Source organism: Lithobates pipiens, unplaced genomic scaffold, assembly GCF_037356315.1.
Source record: "Lithobates pipiens isolate NorthernLeopardFrog02 unplaced genomic scaffold, aLitPip1_a1.2 Scaffold_10, whole genome shotgun sequence".
In the NCBI taxonomy this organism is placed as follows: domain Eukaryota; kingdom Metazoa; phylum Chordata; class Amphibia; order Anura; family Ranidae; genus Lithobates; species Lithobates pipiens.
Genome location: NW_027507686.1, coordinates 59,072,567 through 59,084,713, shown reverse-complemented (window position 1 = coordinate 59,084,713; position 12,147 = coordinate 59,072,567). Strand labels below are relative to the sequence as shown.

The 12,147-nt window shown below is 41.5% G+C and overlaps 1 protein-coding gene across 4 annotated transcripts in view; it reads right to left on the bottom strand.

The window, feature by feature from the left end:
* The window catches only part of LOC143930926 (5-hydroxytryptamine receptor 3A-like), a 75,906-nt gene extending 69,810 nt beyond the window's left edge, over nucleotides 1-6,096 (bottom strand). For 2 of the 4 annotated variants that reach the window (XM_077455619.1, XM_077455625.1), the window contains exons 1-2: nucleotides 5,980-6,096; nucleotides 554-699 (exon numbers count right to left, since the gene is read on the bottom strand). In XM_077455619.1, coding sequence (XP_077311745.1) covers nucleotides 554-699; nucleotides 5,980-6,025 — 192 coding nt within the window. In that variant the 5' untranslated portion in view covers nucleotides 6,026-6,096. Of the gene's footprint in view, nucleotides 1-553; nucleotides 700-1,426; nucleotides 1,565-5,575; nucleotides 5,745-5,979 lie in introns of those variants that run through there. The other 2 variants (XM_077455637.1, XM_077455633.1) reach the window with 2 other exon arrangements.
* Between the last annotated feature and the right edge of the window lie 6,051 nt (nucleotides 6,097-12,147).

Here is a 12,147-nt window from a genome sequence, read left to right as displayed (position 1 = left end):
CAGTGCCGCCTAATCAGCGCACTTCAATGAAGGAGAAAAATGACCCGTTTGCAAAATTTTATAACAAACTATTAAAACATGATTTTTTTTTATTTATTTTTTGCATCTTTTTTTGTTTGTTTAGCAAAAAATAAAACTCCGAGCTGTAACTAAATACCACCAAAAGAAAGCTCTATTTGTGGGAAAAAAATGATAAAAAATTCATTTGGGTACAGTGTTGTATGGCCGCGCAATTGTCACTCAAAGTGCATCAGCGCTGAAAGCTGAAAATTGGTCTGGGACTGAGGGGGGTTTAAGTGCCCAGTAAGCAAGTGGTTAAAGACCACCACCGACACATATACTTACCTTCATGCATAAAAAATATATTTTCAGAAATTTTAATTCCCAATATACCTTTTTTTGATATATGGCAATTTATTTTTCTTTATTAAGTAATATTTGTTTGTCAGCATGACTGATATACTGTATATACAACACTATACTGTATAGTAAAGATAGTAATAGGTATAAATTAAAGAAAAAAAACCCATAATCAACATAAATGCACACTTACCACTGAAACAACACTGTAGAGGGTTATATCAATAGTTACATTGGTTACAGTATAACTGTCTTTTACTGGCCGAACAAATGCATTCTTGGAATTTAGATTATTCACCAGGTCACTAAAACTACAGGGAAAGTCACCATGACAAACACCTAGGAGAAAGGAAATCATATATTCTGTCACTTTACTTCAATAAGTAAATAAAAAAAAAAAAGAACAAAATGCTTTTTGCTTTAATGCAATGTAAAGGGTTAGTTCAACTTAACAGAAAAAATGTAAAGGTGAACTAACACCAGACAACCCAACACCCCCAACAGCAGAGTGTAACTCTGTGGCAATCCGGAATTTAACACCTACTGGCTGTCATAGACAAAGCAAGCCTGAGCAAAAGGATCAGTTATTTTCCACACAGGATCCTCATACAGACGCTCAGCAGCACATGGGCAACACTCAGGAGCACACAGGCAACACTCAGGAGAACAACGGCAACACTCAGGAACACAAGGGCAACACTCAGGAGCACACGGGCAACACTCAGGAGCACACGGGCAACACTCAGGAGCACACGGGCAACACTCAGGAGCACACGGGCAACACTCAGGAGCACACGGGCAACACTCAGGAGCACACGGGCAACACTCAGGAGCACACGGGCAACACTCAGGAGCACAAGGGCAACACTCAGGAGCACATGGGCAACACTCAGGAGCACATGGGCAACACTCAGGAGCACATGGGCAGTCAGGCAAGCCTGGGTTTAGCAGTAGCCAGGGAAATCACTGGATTGTGGGATTACAGAGATCAGCAAGGTGATTTAAAAAACATTGTGATGCTGTGGTCAGTGTAGTGTGTGCCCTTTGACTAATTACATCCATTTACCTGCTGTGTCCATACGGGTAAGGATGAGCTCAGGCGTGTTCAGAAGCCGCACATGCAGAGCAGCCAGAAAGTCTGCACTGCGCAGCGCTAATCACAAGCAGTGAGACATTTCCCAATCTCTGCAGCTGTGCATCGTGACAATGTCTCACTGCTTGTGATTAGCGCTGTGCAGTGCCGACTTCCTGGCAGGCTCTGCATGTGCAGCTTCAGTGAACCATCCAACGTATTTTCCAAACAGGAACATGAAATCATTAACAGTCTTTATGTATGTCTCAGTGAGGGGAAGCTGCAGCACTTAGTCTTTTCTCTCTCTGCAGCAATCCACTGTTCTCTCTCCAACATGTGTTCTCTCCTCCCCCAACTTACCCAAGCAACCTTGCTATACATCTGCTCTTCTTGATGACCTCATCCTCAATGCAAAGAGAGAGAGCATAGCAGCCATATTGGGAAAGGGCAAAACAAACACTGCATAACAGGAGTATACACTTGGTAAATGGGCAAAGAAATGATCACTTCACTACACTGGTATTTAACTGACTTCAATAAGGTTGGGATTTGGCACCCAAGCTTTACTTATGTTTGCAGAACCTAGGTGTGTTCAGCTCATCCCTACCGGTGTAAGAGGGCACTTCTCCACTAATAACTAGAGATTAAAGTCTATGGGACATGAATATGAAAAAATCAAAAGTGCTCATTTTAAAGGCTTATATGCATGTTATTGCCATAAAAAGTGTTTGGAGACCTGGGTCCTGCCCCAGGGAACATGTATCAATGCAAAAAAAGTTTTAAAAACTAACATTTTTTCAGGCACAGTGAGTGATTTTAATAATGATTAAATTAAAACAATAAAAATGAAATATTCCTTTAAATATCATGACTGGGGGTCTCCTTAGTCTGCCTGTAAAGTAGCACATCTTTCCCGTGTTTATAACAGTATCACAGCATAATGACATTTCTAAAGGAAAAAAAACCTCAGCGACCAGTTGTTGATGCCGTACCTAATTGCCGTAAGGCCAGACGCTGGTACAAAAAAGTGTCTGTATACCTATTTTAATTGGCTCTGGTGAACGCTTATGTGCTATACAAAGCGTCAGGACGAACTGGACCCTTCCTTAGATTCCAGGAAGAAATCATCATAGCCCTTCTGTTTCCAGATGCTGCTGTGGCCCAACTTACCAATGCAAATGCAGTGAGCCGGCTGCATGAGAGGCACTTCCCATAAGTCCTCCGTGGTACCTCAGGCCAAAGAATACCCCAAAAAAATGTTGTGTCTGTAGGAAACATGGATACAGGCATCCTCTTTTATTGTCCCTCCTTTCCTAACCAACCTGGTCTCTGCATTGGTAAATGTTTGCAACGCTAACACATATTGGTGGTGTATTAGCATAGGGTACAGCACTGCACGTAGGACACACTTTCCAGGGTCTCTGCAGGTATGTAATTATTTTATACTTTACTGTGTTTTATTGCAAACCATTATTTTCTTTGTAGGTATGCCATTCAGCTGCAGCACTGATGGAATATATTTGGAATATATTTTTTTAGGCACAGATTGCAATAAAAAAATAAGTTGTTTTAGTTTGTTAATGCTTTATTGTTACCGTTATTTGCTTTTCAGGTACACCATTCAGCTGCAGCACTGATTTATTTATCTTGACAGCAACATGGTTGGCTCTCACGATATGTAAATCAGCAACTCCAGTGCTGTAGGAGGTGATTTCACAGTTAAAAAAAATGGTGCATGTATGCTCATCATTAGAATTGGGTGGATGCAGGGCAGTATTCTAATGGTGGGCATACCTACCGACAAATCTTTTTTTTTCATGCAGCCCACAATATATGCCAAATAAGAACCAGCAATGTACTGGTATGTTGCCTGCAGGTCCTAGTGGCTGATGAGGGAATACCCCCCCCCCCCCCGGCCGTCTTCCATGGTTTTCTCTGGCTTTCCTGTTCCACCGGGGAACCTGATAATGCAGCCAGTGGTTCTGCCAGCTGAGCACAGAGCTGATTGGAGACCAGAATGGCTCCAATCATCTCTATGGCCTAAGAAACCGGAAGCTATGAGCATTTCATGAATTCAGTTTCATCGGATATAAACGGCACCATTGGGAAATTGGGAAAGCATCTTATCACACCAATCTTTGTGGGGTTAGATGCTTTGAGGGCAGAGGAGAGATTTAAAGTCTAATAGACCCCATAAAAAAAAAAAGAATACCTGTCACTACCTATTGCTATCATAGGGGATATTTACATTCTCAGTGATAACAATAAAAATTATAAAAAAAAGAATGTAACAGTGTCAAAATAAACAATAACAAAAAATAACAAATTAAAAAAACACCCCGCCCCCCCCCGTGCTTCCGCAAAGACGAACTCAAGCGCCGGTCTCATGTCATATGTAAACAGCAATTGCACCAAGCATGTGAGGTATCACTGCGAATGTCAGATCGAGGGCAGTAATTTTAGCAGTAGACCTTCTCTGTAAATCTAAAGTGGTAACCTGTAAAGGCTGTTAAAGGCTTTTAAAAATGTATGTAGTTTGTCGCCACTGCACGGTTGTGTGCAATTCTAAAGCATGTCGTGTTTGGTATCTATGTACTCGGAATAAGATCAGCTTTAGTGTATTAAAATTCAAAAAAGTGTTTTTTCCCCAAAAAATTTAGTTTGAAAAATCGCTGCGCAAAATACTCAACATGCCTCTCAGCAAACAGCTTGAGGTGTCTACTTTCCAAAATAGGGTAATTTGGAGGGAGGGGGGTTGCACTATCTGGGCATTTCATGGCCTCTGAAACTGTGATAGGTAGTGAGGAGTGAATTCAAAAATGAATTCATTTGACGGAGCGATCACGTGGTAAACGGCCGCAATGAGCGACCGTTTACCGTGATCTGTGACCCGGTGGTCACGGATGCTCTCGAGTGCGCGCCCCAGGGGGCGCGCGAGAGCGGAATTCTGGGAGGACGTCATATGATGGCCTCCCAGAGTTAAACAACCGACCTGTAGCCTTCATTCGGCTATGGGCCGGTTGTTAAGTGGTTAAAATCACTGCTCCTGAAAAAACTGACATTTTTAAAATGTTTTCTTGCATTGATACATGTCCCCTGTGACAGGACCCGGGTCCCCAAACACTTTTTATAGCAATAACATGCATATAACACTAAATAGTGCAAAATGGTGCAAGATTATCACCCATTTAAAGGTAAGCGCATAGGGAGCACTGAGTGGAGCACACAAAGAGTACACAGTGGATGTCACCTGAAGAGTTTGCCTGTCATATTGCTGCATATCAGCACTTTTTTTGCACTAATTTGCACGTTTACTGTTTATGGGTGGACTTTTATGGGTATCACTACTCAAGATAAATAGGACTGTATTGGTACACCTACACAAGTAAAGGTGTCCACAAAGGATTATTTGATACACCATTTTGCACTATTAGGTGTTCATTCAATTATTATTTAAGATTTAGCATCCGATGATGATTTGCATGATTTTGCACTATATTAATTGTTTGTTTTAATTATCTGCACAGTAGCAGCTATTTTATTCACTTTATGAATTTATGGTAATGTGTTGTGCATTTTTTGAAAATAAATAATTTGCGTAGTTTGCACAGTAGCAGTTTGCACGGCAGCTAAATAATCGCATGTACAGCAAATAATTTATTTGCGTAGTTTGCACAGTAGCAGACCGCACAGCAGCTAAATTATTACATACACAGCAAATGATTTCTTTGCATAGTTTGCACAGTAGAAGTTTGCACAGCAGCTAAATAATCGCATGCACAGCAAATAATTTGTTTACGTAGTTTGCACAGTAGCAGTTTTGCACAGCAGCAGTTTTGCACAGCAGCAATTTGCATTAGGATTCACCATTAGTATTTATATAATTATTGATTTATTGCATTTTATCTATGAGGTAGAATACATATCAAACAAGGATTTTCCATCTTTGTAGTAATATTTGATATATAGTTTGCGCTGATCACCTTTTTTATTTTTGTTCAAGTGCGCGGTATACACTTTAGATCTAGCAGCAATCTAACCGACATACCACATTCAGATATTTTTCACTTTGATAGCACAAGGGAACCCCATTTTTCTATTGACCAGGTGAAACCCGTCACCACAGGGAGACAAGAGGCTTACCGGAAAGCCAGCGACCACCCTTCAATAATCGCTGGTTGGATCTGGGATCCGTTGGAGAGATGTCCTGATGTCCTAGGCGTCTCCCACTGGAGATTTGTATTTAGGCAGAGATGCACTCCTGGCCCATCAGGAATGTCAGTCTTCTGGTACAAGACTCTATGACCTGTGAGGGGTACACGGGTGGCTCATCCACCGACCACCTTCTCTCCTCTCTACCCAGCACAGGTGCGAGTCAGTTTTCATATAACATTACAGAAAACATCTCACATTTCACATCAGTTCCTGGATAACTGGCTAAGTATTTTGAAGTAAAACACCTTTGAAGAGGGTAACCTTAATGGCTGCATGTTTCTTCTGTGTTTTCTGGAAATTATAAATATAATAAATATGTAAAGAAAACTTACCCAACAAGGTGAATGATAATAATAGAGAGAAGCAGCACTGCCACATTGTCACTATGTGATCATTATCACTATGTGATTGTTACCGTAGACAGCTGAATCTGTGGGTGGGACTTTTGTAACTGCTAAGGTGAAATAAGACTTGATAAACTTGTTTGAAAAGCCAGAGTTTTCTTAAAATGTTGTAATGACTATTCCGGCGAAAATGATTACTTTAAAGAATAAGGAAAGGTTAGAATAAATAAGATAAATATTTCTGTTTTTGAACCAAAGAAATTATAGTAACTGCAAAGGGGCATAAATAACAGAGCAAATTTATGCAAATATTTTTAAAAAGTCAGTTTATTACAGGAACAATGAATTGAAGTTAAACATAATAATATTTTTTTTAACGTTTTGGATAGATTGGAGAGAGATTATACCACCTGGCAGGTTTTTTTAATTTGTTTTCATTACTGATTTTTCCTGAATTTTTTTTCATAAAGCACAAACTTATATGCACTGTCAGGGTGGATAAAGATCAATGATTTTTTTTTTTGAAAATCTAAAAAAATCTGATTTTTTTTTTCAATTTAAATCAGATTTTTTATTTTATTTAAATCAGATTTTTTAGATTTGAATCAAAATGGAAAATTTATATCAAATACTTACCGTAATTTTCCTTTCCTGATGGACTCCATGGCAGCCTACGTATGGGTTAATTCCGCCTCTCATACCTCATAGGACCCCACTCCCATAAATCTTTGCTTCTAGACAGAGACTGTGTTCCGTAACTTAGCCTACTCCAGCAAACGGGAGGGAACTCCTGCTGCCATGGAGTCCATCAGGAAAGGAAAATTACGGTAAGTATTTGATATAAATTTTCCATTTTCCTGACAGACTCCAAGGCAGCCTACGCATGGGAAATAACTAGCCATACACACCCACACCCCGGTGGGCAATTGCTGGTTAAAGAAAAAAAGGTAAGAATACACCTTGGTCCTAGGAGGAGGACAAAAAAGGAACACAGTCTCTGTCTAGAAGCAAAGATTTATGGGAATGGGGTCCTATGAGGTATGAGAGGCAGGATTAACCCATACGTAGGCTGCCATGGAGTCTGTCAGGAAATGTATTTTAATAAAATGCTTTTGGAGTTAAAATCTATCCAGAGGTGAATTCGTTTATTTAAGATACATTAATAATTTTCGTTTATTCAGCATGAAATGGTGCTTAGTTAAGTAGCACGAGGCTGTATATTCTGCATTTTTTTTACATTTTTGGTACTCATTCAATGAATCCAAGCTCTGCAAGCTGAGATAACATGCACTGGCAATGTTATTGTTTTAAAGCGGGAGCCCACCGGGACTCCGCGTTTTTTTTTTTTTTTTTAAAAGCCAGCAGCTACAAATACTGCAGCTGCTGACTTTTAAAATAGTGACACTTACCTGTCCAGCGCGCCCGCGATGTCGGCACCCAAAGCCGATCTCTAGATCGTCTTGTCGGGTGCTGCCGCCGCCATCTTGGGTATGGGAATCAGGAAATGGAGCCTTTCGGCTTCATTTCCCGGTTCCCTACTGCGCATGCGCGAATCGCGCTGCGCAATAAGGATGGTCCCCGCTGCCTCTGGGATCTGTGTGTTTCCCAGCAGGCAGCGGGGCACTTGCGGAAGGGGGCGGGCACTTGCGGAAGGGGGCGGGCACTTGCGGAAAGGGGCGTAATCTACGCCCCTTTCTGCAGAGAGCTATCCCGGAAGTGGGTGCAGAATACCTGTACTGTACAGGTATCTGCACCCCCCTCCCCCCTGAAAGGTGCCAATTGTGGCGCCGGAGGGGGGGAGGGTTCCGATGAGTGGAGGTCCACTTTAGGGTGGACCTCCGCTTTAAATAAATAAAAGAATTTGAGTAGTTCTCCAACTATGTGTGATTAACCTAAAATCAGTCCTGATATTGCTGTTTTGCTAACCTGACAGCTTATTATTCTAAATAGGAAACTTCCATTTTGTTTGAAAATATTAACCACTTGTCTACCGAGCACTTACACCCCCTTCCTGCCCCGGCCAATTTTCAGCTTTCACCGCTTTCACTCTTTGCCCTTGTACACACGGTAGGAGATTCCGTTGGAGTGTGTCCGATCAGAGCGTTTTGTCGGATATTCCGACTGTGTGTGGTATGCATCGGACTGTTTCCGTCTGAATATCCATCGGACCAAATTTTCCAACTTGCCGGAAATATTTTCCGACAAACTGCTCCGATCGGACATACTCCGATCATGTGTAGCCTACTCCGACGGACAAGGTGCCACGCATGCTCACATTCAAATTCCGACACGGAAGCGCTCGTTCAGGTAAAACTACTGCTCGTAATCGATTTATAGCACATTCGTCACGCTGCAATGTTAAAAATTATTTCATGAAGCACATTCTCTTGTTCTTTACAATGCTGCAAGAAGGAACTTCTTTTGATGCTCATAGTCACACACACTTCTCCCGAACGTATTTCATGACTCTTTTTTTGCCATTTCGGCAATACAATTTTTGTTTTTGTCACATCTACATAATTTTAGATTTTGTTTATTCTTTTTTGGATGCTTTTTTTTGTTTTTTCCTAAAAATCTCCTTTAAAGACAGTTTGCTAATTTCTCCTTTTTTTGGGGTGTTTTTTGTGTGTAAACTTACCACAACAACATTATTTTATTTTTTATCTTTGGTTTTTCGTTTTTAATCTACAGGAGGTTGTTTAGTGTTGGTACCCCTTGTTATTCATTTCACTTTGTAGTTTTGAAATGTACCTGCCTGCTCACAAATAAACTGGCCTTTTGGAAGGAAAACACATACGCAAGTATTTCATCTAACAAAAAAAACCTTTATTTTGGCCACAATAAAATAAAAAGAGGAATGCAGCGCTGGAGAAACTTGTTACTTTGGTGCAGCCTTTGGCCCCCAGGGCAGACATGAACAAATTAGAATATAAAAAATTGGTGGCCTGAGGAGTACATATGTCAGGGAGAGAAGTCTGGTCCCGAAGTCCTAGAGAACAGGAAATTCAGATGCCATTTATGTCCCCAGGATGTGGTTCTTCAAGAGGCTGCATCTTTGGGCAGACCAGACTGAACCCAGGCCATCACTCTCTCGTCTTCCTTCGGCACTTCCCACCAGGCATCCTTCGAGGCTGTGGCTGGGCTCCTGTAGTTGGGGCAGGAGGAGGAGAAGGAGGGCGTTGGTCGACCTCCTGGCTGCCACTTGCCACAGCCTCCCCCCGACTGAGGTCTTCTTTTGTATGAAAATGGGACATAGTTTTAGTTTTTTGCTCATCAATCACACCATTTTGTGCTCCTGGCTTTTGCAAATGGAATGTTACCAAATAGAACAGACTATCATTCTGAGCCCAGCATTTTTCTTTCCCGTCCCAATCATTTTTGGTCACTATTGTCTCTTGATATGTAAACCACTTTGTTAAATCACAACTTACTGATCAATAAGAACATCTATTTAACATCATTAAATGTAACACAAGAAATATGTTCAACAATGCAATACCTGTCTCAAGCTGGGCCCCACCACATGTTGCTGCCTGGAAGGCCCAGGTTGGACGTTGGAAGCCTCAGCTGGGGGTGAAGGATGCCTTGAAGGAAGACGGTCGAGTGGTGGCCTGGGTACCCCCTGGTCTACCAGAAAATGCAGCCTGTGGAAGTAAACCATCCTGGGGTAATAAACGGCATCTGGATCTCCTGCTCTCAAGGACTCCAGGTGCTTCTTTCTCTCCCTGAGATATGTAATCTTCATGGCCCCAATTTTAATATTCATATAGGCCATGTCTGCCGTGGGAACCATGATCCGCACCAAAGAAACAAGTTTCTCCAGCGCTGCCTTCCTCTTTCTTATGTCGTAATAAAACTCGTTGTGGATCTGCCACAGGCAGGGCATCTCCCTGTACATTTGGAGGAATAGCCCCATAAAATTGGGGTTTTGGAATGGACCCATCTTGTCTGCAAGACACAACACAAGACAAACCCTCAAATACTAATAATGCCATTAAAAACCCTCCTAATCTTGTCCCAACATCGGCCTAGATAGAAGCAGTCTAGTCTAGTGATGCACCAAGTTAAAAATTTTACCTCATCGCGTCCGCGCCTCACTCTGTTCCCAGATCGTATGGACAATACACGCGTGCTGCGTTTTATATACAGTGCGCATGGGTGAAACTCCGCCCGCCCCTGACGTTCTTTCTAGACTATTCCGAGGCCCCTTCGCTTTCGGCGCAGTGGGGAGAGCACATGGCGGAGAGAACGCAGGTGCGCAATCACAGTTCCACTAACGAGGAGGAGGGGGAGGAAAGCCCGGAGCCTGAAACGTCCCGATCCAGGAAGAGAAGATTTAAGGCCTCAAATATGTCTTTTGGAGAGATGTTGGAGATGGTGGACATATTGAACAGGACCGACTATGATGGGAAGTATGGACCTTACCCAAACCCAAATATCAGAAAGGCCAAGATCATGACTAAAGTTGTGAAGAGTCTTCAGAAGAATTTTGGGGTGCGACGATCCAAGGATCAACTGAGAAAACGCTGGTCAGACCTGAAACTGAGGGAGCACGAGCAGTACATAAGGATCAAGCATGTTCTTAAAAAAAGTAAGTTGTTGTCGTGTGTTCATATGATTATTCTTGCTTGCATACTGCTCCATGTGCTTTGATTTCATGTTGTGCATTTTAAAATGGCCACTTTCAAGTTCATGGTTTCATTCGTTCGTAAGAAACATCGTTCTGCAGGTAAGTATTCCAGCTTAACAAAGTGTCCACAATTATGTTCTCACCTTGGAACTCGGCCAAAAAACACAATTGTACAACACTTCCAAGCAATGTTTCATATTCCTATTTCTGCCCTCTGTGTGCTATTTTTTTTTTTTTTCTTACATTCTCATAGGAGAGAGAAGACTCGGCAAGTATGAGAACACCAGGGACCACACCCCTCCCAGAGGAGCAGCAGGAGGAGGAGAAGGAGGAAGGAGAGATCGTTGAGGTTGGGAAAATTGTCACCACAACAGGTGAGTGTTGGAGAACACAGCTTCCGGTAAGCTTATCAATGTATGTCACCATATTTTTATTACATGGTGTGTTTTTTTGCTTTGTTTTGTAGGTGATGTGGAAGAAGATTCCCGTTTTACCAGTGAAAGTACCCAGATCCTGATTGGGGAGATAATGGGGTGCAATCGGGATTTGGAAAATATACAGCAAAACATTAACGATGTTAAAAATAAAATGGAGAACATCATTGATGTTTTGGGGAGAGTGTGAAACAGAAAAAACTAGATAGTGTTTTAGTTTTGCTATTTTAAAACACAACTTTTGTATTTATCGAAATTACAAATTTGGAAGATGCACAGAGTGTGTAAACATGTACTATCTCCCATCATGGGGGATCAATGTACGTGTTTTGTGTAAAGTGGCTGAGATGAAGGGGTTGCAGCCCCAAAGTATGTACATTGATCCCCCATGATGGGAGATAGCACATGTTGACACACTGTGTGCATCTTCCAAATTTGGATTTTACAGGGGTGATACCCCATGTGATGAAGGCAATATCAGCCCAGTTTGTACATACTCATGTCTGATATTGTCTTCACTTTTCAAAGTTGAACTTTGTAAGTTCCTGTGTTCTGTATTTTACGCTTTGATACATGCCTGCTTACACAAAAACACCAAGTAAACAAAATTTTACAGAAACTCTGTTTTTAATACACACAATTTCTTGGTTTGTTGTAAAAACCTTTTCTAAACGCACATGTGAATGTGCTTGGATTAAAAAGTTAAATTATCAACAATGTGTGGCTTCCTTTTTCATTGCACCAAAAATGTATTTGGAGTAAATTTTTAGTTTGTGCTGAGAAGGAGTGTGATTTACTAAAGGAAACCCCACTTTGCACTCCAAGTGCAGTTTCAGGTGTACTTTTGCAGTGTACTTGTAGTGCATAGTGGATGTGCCTTTAGTAAAAAACACCCACAGTGAGGTGTAAATTTGGACAATCATGCCATTTTCCTGCCATGGTGCTGAAAATGAGCACGATTGTGGTCAGTAATGCACTACATACATTAGTTACCAAAAAAAGGTGTGTGTGTAGCAGACCCACAACATAATAAGATTATCTGAATAAGAGACTGTCCCCTCATCTCGCTCTGAACTTGGGTTTGCACTGTTG